Source organism: Rhinoraja longicauda, unplaced genomic scaffold, assembly GCF_053455715.1.
Source record: "Rhinoraja longicauda isolate Sanriku21f unplaced genomic scaffold, sRhiLon1.1 Scf000429, whole genome shotgun sequence".
Taxonomy (NCBI): Eukaryota; Metazoa; Chordata; class Chondrichthyes; order Rajiformes; family Arhynchobatidae; genus Rhinoraja; species Rhinoraja longicauda.
The window spans coordinates 36,393-51,965 of record NW_027601646.1 but is presented as its reverse complement, the minus strand read 5'-3'; the positions used below and the strand labels follow the sequence as shown (position 1 = coordinate 51,965).

The 15,573-nt window shown below is 43.0% G+C and overlaps 1 protein-coding gene across 1 annotated transcript in view; it reads right to left on the bottom strand.

The window, feature by feature from the left end:
• LOC144590961 (pecanex-like protein 1) overlaps positions 1 to 15,573 on the bottom strand; it is a gene marked incomplete at its 3' end in the record, with an annotated part of 85,148 nt that overhangs the window by 40,862 nt on the left and 28,713 nt on the right. The window contains exons 6-7 of the mRNA XM_078395326.1: positions 13,657 to 15,327; positions 1,444 to 1,585 (exon numbers count right to left, since the gene is read on the bottom strand). Coding sequence (XP_078251452.1) covers positions 1,444 to 1,585; positions 13,657 to 15,327 — 1,813 coding nt within the window. The remainder of the gene's footprint in view (positions 1 to 1,443; positions 1,586 to 13,656; positions 15,328 to 15,573) is intronic.

Sequence of the window (15,573 nt, the reverse complement as noted above, 5' to 3'; positions counted from 1 at the left end):
GCACATTCTAATCTACTTCATTCAGCACTGACAACCAAGCAGCCCAGTGTCGAATTGCTTTGCAACTCTCATGCTAAACTTCTGCAAGAGGAACTCTTTTTTTTAGTATGAGATACTTTCACTCTCTCCACCATGGCTGCAGTGTTTAAGATACACATGTTTCATTGCCACATTGTGTTAAGGCATTTTTGGTAGTATTTCCCAATGCTATAAGAACAGAGGTACAGCCCGACCAGCAATTTCCCTTCCAAATCACACACCACTCCATATGGGACACGTTTCACTAATCTTTTACCATCATTGATGTCAAATCAATAATTTCTCACCCATCAGCACTGTAAGAATACCTTTACCACCAGGACCAGAGAGATCCAAGGAAACTCATCACCACCACCATTACAGAGCCAGCAAGGATGGGATATAATTAGCAGCAATGTCATCACCATCCACATACCAAGGATGAATATAAACAAAATATCAGTCTCCATGTACTGTATAAAACTTTGACAATTAACTTCCAGCTTTGTTAGGGAGTGGATGAATGTGAAGTGTGCATTGTATAAATTAGAATTTCCGACCTCATTCTGGCAAGATCCTTGAATGTGACATTGTATGAAACGTGTGTTTGGACAGATCTATTTTGCGTCAGTGATACTTGTGTACAATTCATTTTCAGCTTAGAGACTGGCAGGTTGTTGTTGAATCAGGACTGCAATTAGCATTGCATAGGAGTAAAAGAGGGGAAAAGGCTTCTGCTTTGAAAAGAGATTTAAATTATTCGGAAGTACTTGCAAAAGAGAAGTTGAAATACCTTACCAATTGGAAGATGAATTATCAGCCATGGTCAAGTGTCTCAGAATTGGGGCATATAACTGATATACTAAAAGCAATGATTCTGGCTCTGAATGTTGTGTGTCACACTTCTTTGATTCCCTGTCTTGCATCTCACCGAGTTAGGGAACTTGCCAGGAAAAGGAATTTTGCAAATTGAACCTCATATGAGTTTCAGGGAGAATTCATTCCCTTGCATCCCTTGTCCCTGGTCACTACATCAGCAAGATTGCAGTTTCTTTTAGACTTAACAATTCCAACCTGTTTTTATCTCATTCACCACCCAGACGCACAAATGAAGTATGTCCCGACCCGAAATGTCACCTATCCATGTTCTCCAGAAAAGCTGTCTGACCCGCAGTTACTCCAGCACATTGTGTCCTTGTTTGTAAACCAACACCTGCAGTTCCTTGTTTCTACAAAGATGAATGGTTTCCTGAACAAGGTATTTGAGGGATGGTGGGCTTAGACACAGACGTACCACTCTACCCTGTGCGCAGAGCCAAACAGTGAAGGAAGTTGGAAACACACTGCAGTGACATTAAACCCTTATGGTTTTAAACATTCATATAATTTATTCTTCTTATTATTTTTACAACGATAAAAGCTCACCTCTGTGGTGAACATGAGAAGGTTGCAGAATGGCTGGGGTTGCTCCTTACATTCTGCCGTTGTTGTTTCCCTGATCTCCTTTGATGACTGCTGTGGCCATGCAACCTTGCATTTCCTGATCCAGATTCCAGTGGTAGTACAACTACAAAACAAAAAGGTTAGAACTTGTCAGAAAAAAAAATCAGTGGGATTAAGCAACAGCTGAATGGACACATGGAACATACAGATACATTTGTCCTTGTACCTTCACCACACTCTCTTTTTTAGAATTAATTTCCGTAACACCAAACCTTGCTAAGTGTTGGCTTGTACAATTGTTAAAGAGTATCCCCCTTGCCTGTGTAGTCTCTTCATCATTTAAATTCCAAGGAGGTGCAGATATTTCCTCTTTGGTGAAGGAAAGAACTGCAGATGCTGGTTTAATTCGAAGGTAGACACAAAATGCTGGAGTAACTCAGCGGGACAGGCAGCATCTCTGGAGAGAAGGAATGGGTGACGTTTCGGGTCGAGACCCTTCTTCAGACTGATTCAGGGGAGTGGGCTCAGATCCAAAGTAGATGATCTAATTTTTACTAATACTTAAATCCACTTGCCAACTTTTTGTCCGTTCACAATCATTTAACCTATTAATTTCTTTCTGTAGTTATATGTTTCTGTTTTCACAGTACCTGATCATGTAACTTCCTGTCCCTTTCTCTATCTATCCACTAGCTCTATTCTCTGCCCTCTGACCATCACCAATTTCTATCCAAGCCAATAAATTGCGTACAAGTCCATGAATTTTAACTGATATTCTCCTAGGAAAAACCTTAAACAACACTTTCCGGAAGTCCATGCAACTAACTTACATAAACGATGTAGAGCTCTTCTTCACTCACCTCCGCCTCAGGGCCTTTTTCCATGGAAAGGAGTCCTCACCGCCCAGTGATGACCCCTTTTCCTGTCTCCAACAGACCCCCTCCTCTTGGACTGCCCCGGATGGCCATCTACCTTCATTAGACCTTTTCATTTCCAACTGCTGGCGGGACATCAACCACCTCAAATTTTCCACTCCCCTGACTTGATCTAACTTCTCCCCTCCTGAACGTACAGCCCTTCGCTCACTCTGCAGCAACCCCGACTGGATAATCAAATCCGCCTATAAGGGAGATGCCGTGGTAGTCTGGCACGCTGACCTCCACCAGACTGAGGCCAGGCGACAACTCTCAGACACCTCCTCCTACTTATCCTTGGACCATGACCCCAAAGAGGAGCACCAGGCCTTAATCTCAAACACCATTACTGATTTCATCACTTCCGGCTCTCTGCCCTCTAAAGCCTCCAACCTCATCGTTGCCCAGCCCCGCACGGCCCGATTTTATCTTCTCCCCAAAATCCACAAACAGAACTGTCCTAGCAGACACATTGTTTCTGCCTGTTCATGTCCCACCGAATTAATTTCCACATACCTCGACTCCATCCTATCCCCCCTTATCCAATCCCTCCCTACCTATGTCCAAGACACCTCACATGCTCTCCGTCTCCTCAATGACTTCCGTTTTCCAGGCCCCCACTCCCTTATCTTTACCATGGAAGTCCAGTCACTCTACACCTCCATCCCCCACCAGGAGGGTCTTAAAGCCCTTTGTTTCTTTCTCGACCACAGAACCAGCCAATTTCCATCTACCAATACTCTCCTCCGCCGCGCAGAGCTGGTCCTTACCCTCAACAACTTTTCCTTCGACTCCTCCAAATCCAAGGCATAGCTATGGGCACTCGCATTGGCCCTAGCTATGCCTGCCTCTTGGTAGGGTACGTCAACAATCCCAGCCGTACACTTGCCCTATCCCCGAACTCTACCTCCGCTACATTATCGACTGCATTGGTGCTACCTCCTGCACCCATGCAGAACTCACTGACTTCATCAACTTCACCACTAATTTCCATCCTGCTCTCAAATTTACTTGGACCATCTCCGACATCTCCCTACCTTTTCTGGATCTCACCATCTCCATCACAGGAGACAGACTTGTGACTGACATCTACTACAAAGAAAAAGGAAACAAAGTGAAGAATACAGTATTATAGCGACAGAGGAAGTTCAGATTAAAAAAAGAGTGCAAGGGCCACTACAAAGGAGGTTGAGAGATCAGGACTACACCCTTAGGTTATGAGAGGACCATTCAATAGTTTGATAATAGTGGGAAAGAAGCTGTTCCTGAATCTGGTGGTACGTGCCTGCAAGCTTTTGTACCTTCGGTCAGACGGAAAAGGGAGAAGAGGAAATGATCAGGGTGAAAGAGGTGGAGGAAAGGACTGCAGATGCTGGTTTGAATCGAAGGTCAACACAAAATACTGGAGTAACTCAGCTGGGATAGGCAGCATCCCTGGAGAGAAGGAATGGGTGACGTTTCGGGTCGAGACCTAGGGTGAAAGAGGTCTTTGATAAATGCCTCCATTTAAAATATCAGACAGGCACTTGGCTCTGGTACCCCCGACAGTATAGAAATCCTTCAAAACTGCACTGCAGGGGCAGCCTAGATAATGTGCTTCGTTCCCCTGTCTCACTGCGAAAATTTTAATAATGAACATAGCTGCAAACACAGGATAAAATGAGGATAAAAGTCAGGATCCTTTTCTTATTTCTCTACTGATGTGACATCCTTGTAATTTAAAATAACATAATATAACAAAGAACTAGTAGAGTAAGATGAATCACAGAACTAGGAAGAATGCCAACACTGTTCTTTCACCCTTTCAAACTGACTCTGAATCTCATACAAATTAATTGAATGAGAGTCTCCGAATTTCATTCAGTTTCTGGTTGACTCTAGTTTATGTTACACAATTCCAAAGTGGCACCATCAGGGGAATAGTGGCATTGTTTCAATTACAGGTAGTTCTGCTACAATGCGTGTTTCCTTCACAGTAATTGGTTATTGTGTTAAAGTGTTTACTCCATTCCCACATTGACCTTTCTGTCCTCGGTCTCCTCCATTGTCAGAGTGAGGCTAAATGCAAATTGGAGGAACAGCATCTCATATTTCACTTGGGCAGCTTGATTTCGCACCAAGCTTCTCGTTTTCACCTAACAAACAGCTAACAATGGCCTGTTTCCTTTATCATCGTTACCTTTTTGCATATCTTTCATTCATTGCTCTGTATCTCTCTACATCATCGTCTATATCTCTCATTTCCCTTTCCCGTGACTTTCAGTCTGAAGAAGGGTCTCGACCCGAAACGTCACTCATTCCTTCTCTCCAGAGATGCTGCCTGTCACGATTTTTGTGTCTCTCTTCGGTTTAAACCAGCATCTACAGTTCCTTCCTACACATTAATCTAGGAGTCTGATCTAACAATCCAGCCAAACAAGTTTAACCAGGGAATTTAGCTTAATTCACTTTGAATTAAAAAGCCACACTGTAGCACGACTAGTAGCACTGCTCCCTCACTGCTCTAGTCACCTGGGTTCAACGGTGACCTCTGGGCTGGTGGGTGTGGAGTTTGCACATTCTCCCGTTGACTATGGGTTTCCTCCAGGTGCTCCAGTTTCCTCCCATATCCCTAAGACGTGGGTTGGTAGATTAATTGGCAACTTTAAATTGGTCCCATTGTGTCGATACATGGTAACATCTGGAGGGAGTTGATGGGAGTTTGACGAGAATAAAATGGACTGAAAGTAAGTTTTGTGCAGCTTGATGGTTAGCACAGACGGTGCGTTTAATTGTAACAGACTCATAAAGCAAGGAAACAGATCCTTCAGCCTAATGCGTCCATTCAGACCAAGATGTCCAACTAAGCTAGTTTCATTTATCCACGTTTGCCCAAAATCCCTCCAAATCTTTCCTATCCATAGACCTATCCAAATGGCTTTTAAATGTTGTTATTGTACCTGCCTCAACCACTTCCTCTGGCAATGCATTCCAGTCACCCTTTGTGTGAAAAAGCTATTCCTCAAGTTCCTATTAAATGTTTCTCCTCTCACCTTAAACTAATGCTCTCTAGTTCTAACCTACCCAACTTCAGCCGATAACTCAGTCCCTTCAGACCTGGAAATATCCTCTTAAATCTTTTTTGCTTAACTCTTTAAAACGTAATGACATCTTTGCTATAGCTGCGTGACCAAAACTGAACACAATACTGCAAAGGCAGCCTTACCAATGTTGTACATTCCCATCCTTATACTCCTTATACACTCATGACTGTGCAGCCAAATTCTGCTCTAACTCCATCCCACTGTGGTGAGCTGGATCTCGGACAATGACGATATGGAGTGCAGGAAGGAGATAGAAAGCACAGTAATATGGTGAAAGGACGACAACCTCCCCCTCAATGTCAGCAAAATAAAGGAACTAGTTATTGACTTCAGGAACTGCGATGGACTACACAGCCCAATCAGCATCAATGGTGCTGGTGTAGAGATGGCTAAGAACTTCAAATTCCTCAGAGAAAATATCACAAACAATTTGTCCTGATCCAATACGTTTAATCTATGGCTAACAAAGCACACCAATGCCTTGCAAGCAATACTGTTATTTCCAAAACATAATAAAAATGGAACTGGGTACAAGTCTCACCCAGCATTGACCTAGATACCAGACTCCAATACAAATGCTCTTACAACTTATCCTTATGAATGTCTGGGGATTTAGTTGTATGAAGGTGCAACTCCTACAACACTCAGAAAGTTTAACACCATTAGGACAACACAACCCATTTAACCAGCACTCAATTATCACCCTAATTATTGACTTCCCTTTCCTTGACGCATTGCAGCTGCAGCGTTTACTATCTTCATGAAGCACTGCGATTAATCACCTGGATAACTTTAACATCACTTCCAAAAACTTTAACATCATGTGCACGGTCTCCTCCAGGTTTCAAACCACATGACCTGGAAACAAATCGCCCTTCCTTCATCTGCACTCTGTCTCAACAATAGAATTTCCTAACCAGAAACTCTTAAAGAATACTTTCACCAGAGGACTGGAATGGTTCAAGAAGGCAGTTCACCAATAACTTCCAAGGAGGAATTAGAAATGGCAGATGAATACTGGCCTTTCCAGTGACATCCTATTTTGTAAATGCACAAACAGTAAAGTGAGGCACCAGGAAAGCGAAATGAAACTTGTCATCTGATTGAATGTGTTTTATCTGGCCTGACATCGCTGAAACTCAACGATGAATAACATACCTTATAAGAGTAATTTCTTTCCGTAGCCAAATAGCATTACAATTTATTGTCAGCACTTCCGGTGACAGGGTCAGGTTAACAAACCCCACAATCAGTTTCCGGTGATGTGCTTCACATTATTCCTGAATCTGTCAGGATGAGAAAATCACATCCACAGAGCCTCTGGACAGTTCAAAGCCACATTGGTATGGAGGTAGGAGGGGGGTAATTTTCTCAACAAGCAGAGATTGTTTCAGGATGTCTCATCCTGCTGATGGGAAATATTTTAGTAGCTTTTGATGGAGATGGAAACGTGCAGGAGGGAAATATCGCAGTAAATTTTGCAGTCAAACATAATGCCATTTTTGAAAATGGTTACAGATTCTGAAAAACAGTGCATGGCATTTTTTGCTCATTGTTTCCCCATCGATTTTAAGACCTCAATGGAAATGCCATCCAGGCTTGGTGCATTAATACTTTCCCTGAGTTGTGTTGCCTATCAAATATCTTCAGGAGTTCACAGAATGCCAAAGACATCCTTAACTGGCTGTTATCGGATGGAAGATTATTCTCCAGCAATCCCCGTTCAAACATTTTGCAAATATTTCTTACAGTACTCCAGGATGGACTTGTTACCTTCGATGTTTTACCCTCTTCAGATTGGCACAGCTGGTGGAGTCGATACCTCACAGCGCTCGAGACCTGGGTTCAACCGTGACCTCGGATGATGTCTGTGCAGATTTTGCACGTTCTCCCTGTGACTACATGGGTTTCCTTCAGTGCTCCAGTTTCCTCCCATATCTCAAAGATGTGCGGGTTTGTGGATTAATTGGTTGCTATAAATTGCTCTTAGTGTGCAGAGAGTGGACGCGAAAGTGGGATGACATACAACTAGTATGAACGGGTGATTGATTGATGGTCATGGACCGGTGGGCAGAAGGGCCTGTTTCCATGTTGTATTTCTAAAATAAAGATCTAGGGGGGGGGGGGGGGTCACTGATGGTCCAAACACAGACTTGGTTGCATTAAAAAAACTCCACGTATCACAACTGACAGAAAATTGTTAGGATTTAGTTTGCTTTTCCTCTGGGGTTCAGCTTTAAGCCAGTTTGTAGATAGATCTGCAATTCTGTCAGGCACAGCGATTTTTTCTCTTTAGGTCAAGACAAAATTTAATCTCAGCATTACTTTCATCAAACAAGACATTGGTGAAGCCCCATTTGGTGAATTGTGTTCAGTTTTGGTGACGCTATTATAGGAAAGATGTTGTTAAGCTGGAAAGGATGCAGGGAGTATTTACGAGGATGTTGCCAGGACTCAAGAGCCTGAGCTTTAGAGAGAGGTTGAACAGGCTAGGACTTTATTCCTTGGTGCGCAGAAGGACGAGGAGTGATCTTATAGAGGTATATAAGATCATGCGAGGAATAGATCAGGTAAATGCCGATCTATTTACCAGAGTAGGGGAATCAAGAACCAGAGGTCATAGGTTTAAGGTGAGGGTGGAAACATTTAATAAGAACCTGAAGGACAGCTTTTTTTAACACAAAGTGGGTATATGGAACGAGCTGCCAGAGGAGGAAGTTGAGGCAAGTGTTATCTCATTGGACAGGTACATGGATATGATATATTTAGAAGGATATGGGACAAATGCAAATAGATGGGACTAGTGTAGAAGGGGCATTTGGTCGGCAAGTTGGGCGAATGGACTTGTTTCCACCTTGTATAACTCTATGAAACAAGTAATTAAAACCGAAGATAGACTCAAGAAGCTGGAGTAACTCAGCGGGTCAGGCAGCATCTCTGGAGAAAAGAATAGATGATGTTTTGAGTCGAGACCCTTCTTCAGACTGAGAGTCGGGGAGAGGGAAACTAGAGGTATGAAATGGTACAAAGAATCACAGAGGAGATGCAGCGAGAGAGGGTGTGGCAGAACTCTCGTCGGAGAGGTGGTGAACTTCAAAGTAGGCATAACTTGAAGAGATTTTGCATTGGAGCAGACAAAATGTGTAGGAAGGAACTACAGATGCTGGTTTCTGGAAAAAAAACATGAAGATTTCCGCTTCTCTCCAACGCAAATTCTGCCACTCTCTCTCTCGCTGCACCCTCTCTGTGATGATTCTAGTTTCCCTCCCCCCTGACTCTGTCTAAAGAAGGGTCTCGACCCGAAATGTCACCTATTCGTTTTCTCCAGAGATGCTGAGTTATTCCAGCTTTTTGTGTCTTTCTTCGGTGTAAACTAGTATCTGCAGTTCCTTCCTACGCAAGTAATTAAAGCCAATTGTTTTCTTGCATTCCTCATGACTGTGCTCTTTCAAGACATGCCGAATGCCTTGATGTTGATGTTGTCATTTTCAGTAAAAAATCAGCAGATCTGACACTGAGCTGTATTTGGACATCTTCATGATGCTTGGTATCCGAGGGGTTTTACCACTGCACTGCCTTCAAAACAATCTAAACATAGCACAAAAAGTAAGGAAATTTGTGTTTGGTAGATTATTTCTTTGTTGTAACAATGCTTCTTGGCAATAAATCTTATACCGTTGGAAAGCCTGTTTATTTCCCTTTTAAATGGTGCCACATTTGCAAGGAACATGCATTTGTGGGATGAGCAGCAGAGCTGAGTATATGGGTTGCGCCCATGAAAAATTTGCCAAATCTTCTCTGCCAATGCCAAACAGCTTATTCTGCTGTTGCTATTGACTCTTGTTTTGAGCTTCTGGTACCCCCAGGTGCTGACAATCAGGTGCCTGATTGGCACCTGATTGGCAGCATCTGTGAGCATGGGCCCTGCTACAGTGGTCAGTAGGTGTCTGCTCCAAGAATCGGCATGCCATGTTTGACTGATCTGGATAGGGCCCGTGCGATAGGGCAGCTTCAAGCTGGTGTTCCGCAAAACCAAGTTGCGACATTATTTGGAGTGAGCCCTAGTACCATCTCCAAAGTGAAGGCCAAGTTCCATATAACGGGGGATGTCAGAGACAGGCCGCGAAGTGGGCGTCCCAAGAAGACGACACCCGAAGAAGACCGTTTCCTCACCCTGTCAGCACTTAGGAACCGTAGGCTGTCTTCTACAGATTTGCAGTCAAGGTTTGCAGGACGATATGGCCGACAGCTCTCTGCCCAGACAATTCGGAACAGACTGTACGCAGCCGATCTCCGGTCTCATCGGGCTGCCAGGAGGCCTGCCATGACTGCCCTTCACCGTCAGGCCCGTTTGCGCTGGTGTCGGCAACTCGTGCACTGGAATCTGAACATGTGGAGGAACATTATGTTCAGCGATGAGTCCAGATTCTGCCTACAGCAGTTGGATCATAGGGTCAAAGTGTGGAGAAGACGCGGAGAACGCTATGCTGATTGCTGCACCGATAGAGTAACATCTTTTGGTGGAGGCAGTGTGATGGTGTGGGGCGGCATCTCCCTCACTGGAAAAATGAGGCTTGTCATCATTGGAGGCAATCTCAATGCAGAGAGATATCGAGATGAGATTCTGCAACCAGTGACAATCCCATATCTCCACAGTCTGGGACCGAACTCTATCCTCCAAGATGACAATGCTCGCCCCCACAGAGCAGGGTTTCTCAGAGACTACCTCCAGAATTTGGGAATGGAGAGGATGGAATGTCTTGCCAGCAGTCCTGACCTCAACCCCATTGAACACTTGTGGGATCAGCTTGGGCGTGCTGTTCGTGCCAGAGTGACCAACACAACCACGTTGGCTGACTTGCGACAAATGCTGGTTGAAGAATGGGATGCCATCCCACAACAGTGTGTGACCAGGCTGGTGACCAGCTTAAGGAGGAGGTGCCAGGCTGTTGTGGCTGTGTATGGTTCTTCCACACGCTACTGAGGCTCCTGTTTATTAAATGAATAAATTGTTAAATTGCCAATATGTCTTGTTTCTTCAGACTTCAATCATCCAATCCACCAAACAACACCGAACAAGAGTCAATGGCAGAATAAGCTGTTTGGCATTGGCAGAGAAGATTTGGCAGATTTTTCATGGGCGCAACCCACATACTCAGCTCAAAACAAGAGTCAATAGCAACAGCAGAATAAGCTGTTTGGCATTGGCAGAGAAGATTTGGCAAATTTTTCATGGGCGCAACCCATATACTCAGCTCTGCTGCTCATCCCACAAATGCATGTTCCTTACAAATGTGGCACCATTTAAAAGGGAAATAAACAGGCTTTCCAACGGTATAAGATTTATTGCCAAGAAGCATTGGTACAACAAAGAAATAATTTACCAAACACAAATTTCCTTACTTTTTGTGCTATGTTTTAGGTTGCTTTTGATGTTTCATTGCAACCCGAATGGACAATGGTCAGTGAAGAAGTGATTGTTTCACTCGTGATGTGCGTAACATGTTCTGGTACTTGCACTCATATAATTGAGAAGGTACCATTGCTTTCAGCAAGTGTGTGGACATGTTGATTTTCATTTGTCACATTTAACAGGGATAAAGCATGTGCTGACAAACAACAAGTTGGGCTGAAATTGGGCTTAGCCACTCCATCCTCCCCAATGACGCACATATCCCACAGTGAAGGGTGTTCTTATGGAGGATGGTGCTTATGGAGGATGGTGGATGGTTTATAGATGGTCTATTATCTTCTTTCAACATTTGGGTCAGGGCTCAGTTAGGATTCATATAAAACTGTTCTCCGTGTTCATCAACAGCCTACTGTGCAGTACCTTATCAAAGACATTGTTAAAGTCCATGAAGACAACGTCTATAGCACTGCCCTCATCAATATTCTTGGTCACCTCTTCAAAAAGTCAAATTTATGAGGGATAATTTCCCATGCACAAAGCCATGCTGGCTATCCCTAATCCGTTCTTGCCTTTTCAAATGCATGTTGAACTGGTCTCTCAGAATCCACTCCAATAACTTATCCACTGCTCTAACTGTTATGCTTTAATGCTGTACACTATATTCGACATTTTGGTATTTCTCTCTTTGCACTACCTATTGTACCTTTATTATATTTTAAGACATATGGCGCCTAACTCTTCTGAAATGTGAACTATCTTCAAGAGTATTAAATTCCGCAAATCATCTAGCACCCATGTATTTTTCCACGGTACAGATCGACGAGAAATATTCATTTAATGCCATCTCCTGAGGATCTACACATAGATGACCTTGGCCTGGATCAACAACATTGAAGCTACAGCCAAGAAAGCACACCAATGCCTCTACTTCCTCAGAAGACTAAATAGGTTTGGTATGTCTCCGATGACTTACCAACTTCTACAGATGCACCATAGAAAGCATTATATTAGGATGCTTCACAGCTTGGTTTGACAACAGCTCTGCCCAAGACCACAAGAAATTGCAGAGGTGTGACCCAGATTTGATCCTGACCTTGTGGAGTTTACACATTCTTCCTGTGATCCCATGTGTTTCCTCCGCTTATTCCGTTTTCCTCCCACATGCCAAAGACGTGGGTTGATAGATTAATTGGCCTCTGTAAATTGCCCCAAATGTGTAGGGAGTGGATGAGAATGTAGGATAACATAGAACAAGTGTGAACGGGTGATCAAGACTCAACGTGGAATTGGTGGGCTGACGGGCGTGTTTCCATGCTGTATCTTTTAATCAATTCAATCAGTCCATAGCCCACTCCATCACACAGACCGACCTCCCTACCAGCTACACCTATCACTGACTCGGGTAAGCAGCCAACATAATCAACAAACTTGATCATTCCCTTTTCACTCTTCTCCTGTCAGGCAGATACAAAAGCATGAAAGCACGTATGACCAGATTCAGGAGCAGCTACTTCCTCACTGTTATCAGACAAGGGAAAGGTCTTCCCATAAGCTAGACTGTAGTCCTGATCTTCCAACCTACTTCAGTGCGAACCTTGAACTATTTCTCTAACTGTTATGCTTTAATGCTGTAACACTATATTCGACATTTTGGTATTTCTCTCTATTGTACTTGTATCCAGCTTGATTGTACTCATGTATGGTATGATTTGATTTGACTGGATAACATGCCAACAAAAGATTTTCACTGTCTCTGGGGTACACACAACAATTGTAATAAACTAAACCAAACCAAATTTGGGCAAGGTCAATTTTAAAGGCATTAAGCAGGAAATTGCAAAGATTGAATGGGAGGAACTGTTTTGAAAGTAAAAGGATGTCTGCCAAGTGACGCTTTTAAAAGTATGGTAGGGAGAGTTCAGTACAATATATTCCTGTTAGAGTGAAGAGAAAGGCTGGCAAAATTAGAGAACCATGCTTGACAAGGGATATTACGGCACAGGTCAGGGAAAAAAATGAAGCATTTGCCAGGTATAGGCAGCTGGGACCAAGCGAATCCCTTGAGGAGTACAAGAGATGCAGGAGTACACGTAAGAGGGAAATCTGGAGGGCAAAAAGAGGACATGGGATAACTTTAGCAGATAATGCAAAGCAGAATCCTAAAAGAGCTAAAGGGTAACTAGGAAAATAGGTCCCCTTTAGGATATGGAATGGTCCTCCTGTGTGGGACGATGCATCTTGGGTTACAGCATGTATTTAGACTGCACCATCAGAATTCAGGAAACAGTAGTCAAAAATATTAAATCTAAATCCTGATCTTTGTACGGGGCTGAACCTTCAAACATGCATTTAAAATAAAGCACCATTCAAATTTATTTACTGTAGAAATTGTTATTTTTTAAATTTTAATTAAAATGTTGAGTTCAGATATTGGAAAATTCAATCACTCAGTTAAATTTGTGAATCAGATTTCATAATTCATGGGCAGGTGGGGGTAGTATGAGAATGCAGTGCCAACCTGTGGTCAGATTGCAGGATTACAGGCAGTTTCCATTGCAAATGCAAATCCAGGAATTTGGAATGGAAGCATTAACACAAAAAGTGTTACAAAAAAAAACAGGAAATAAGGTTTTGTAAGCAAATGATTTTTTTTTAATAAGATACAGATGGAATGTCCATTACACCTATGTGGAAATAACACAGAAGGAAATACATGCACACTAGCTGGTTATTTTAATTTACACAACTATATGACAAAGCCATCCTAAAGTGACATAGAACGTACCTCCGCCCATGGCACCCTCCTCTCGACAGTCACTCGCCCAGCCTGCTGCATTCACTCTTGAGCTATTAATTGACTCCAGTAAAGATATAAACTCTATAAAGTTTGATTCATTCGGAATCTGTCCTTCTTTGGCCTCCAGGTCTGACTTTGAAGAGGTTAACGTTCTTCCCTGATTGTTGTTGCCACCTCTGGACGCCCTGCTCAAGACCACATCTGCTCCCCCATCCATACTGAAGACCCTGATGTGTGTTCGTAGGGACCCATCGGCCACGGCTTGCTGTTCCTGCTGCCTCTGGTTTTCTATGAGACAATGCATGACTTTCAAGAATGACTCTGACACTGCTCTTGGGTCGCCCTGTCGATATGGATTTTGGTAGTTGTGATAAGTGTGATCTGGGGAAGAGCAGGACTGTGAGTTAGTACTGGAAGAGGTGTCCATTGAAATATTGTGATGAGACTGTAGACTTGAAGATCTGCTGAGAGTTGTATGGTCATTCGTGTCCTCATCTTCACTTTTGTTGCCTTTGGCTGGTGCTGTAGTGGCCCAGTTTTCATTGCCAGCACAATGACTGGAGTCTGCCCCAACATTCATTTGTTTCCTTGACTTCTGCCTATCGTACTGGTGAATGGAGAGAGCCTGCTTAACAAAACTGGAAGACTTTGGTCTGACAACAAGATCTGATTTTGATATAGACTTATCAGTTCCTGACACCTGAATCCCTTTACTTACATTAACGTATAAAAAGGATGAGGATTTTAAGTTAGTATTATTAATAGTGTCAACACTTGGCTTCCCATCTTCAGGCAGTTCCAATGCAACAACTGGAATGTCTAGTAAATCTGACTCTTGCATATTTGGCAAGCTTGGAGTCCCAAAGGTATCCTGAGTGGAATTATTTTGATTAGTTCCAGTCTCCACACTATGAATCAAACATGTGGTGGAATTCTTGTCAAGGTGAACTTCTACTTCCTCGCCCTCTGTAGGTTCCACCAAAGAACAGATGTTGGAACTAGTTAGAACTTCTTTATGTTCAGATTCTGTCTGATCATCTTTTTCTGTGTTTTGATCTCTTGTTCTGATTACAGTGAGACTGGTAGCTAGTTCACATGCAGGCTGCAGATCCCCACAGTCAACCTGACCAGCAATATTCCCAGGAATGTTATTACAGTGACTGGTACATTTCCCACGGGATGTATTTTCACCAGTAACAATATTCATGTTGCACGTGGGTTCCACTTCAGAGTTACCGACATTGATCACTAACAAACTGCATTCAGTCTCTAATGCATCAGGACATTGATGGTCCTGGTTTAATGTAGTTATGAACTGTCCTGCAGGTACCTGCTGCTTTGGAGAATAGAATGTGCCGTCCATCTCAGTCCCAGCTGCCTTGGAATCGGCTGGAACCGCACAGAATGGCACAGCACAAATCTGTGAATAGAGAGGTTGCTCAGTGTTTTCACGATCACCCATCTTTCCCACGCTTCTAAGTGGACGAACAGCTGACTGACTTGGCAGATCGGATGGTGCATGGAGCAAAGGTGACTCTTCAAGGCTGTCTGATCCACACTGTTCTTGTCCACTGGGTCCGACATCTTGATAAATCGACTGATGGAAACAAACTGGGGAATCATAGGGCATCAGGGGGGTTGCATTGCCCTGCACATGATCTGCAACGAACATAATTCATACTTAAACACATCTGGTTGCAACGATATAAAATCTAGACCATGTGAACAGACAACGAACAAAAAATCTGTACATATATATTAATTCCAGTTCAAATTGTGTATTTATTCCCATATTGATAAACCTTTTTTAAAATAGAAGAAAAGACAATCTTAATAAGTAAATTAAACATTACAGAAGGAATGCAAGATAAATATGGTACTAAAAATATATTAAAATCTTATCAG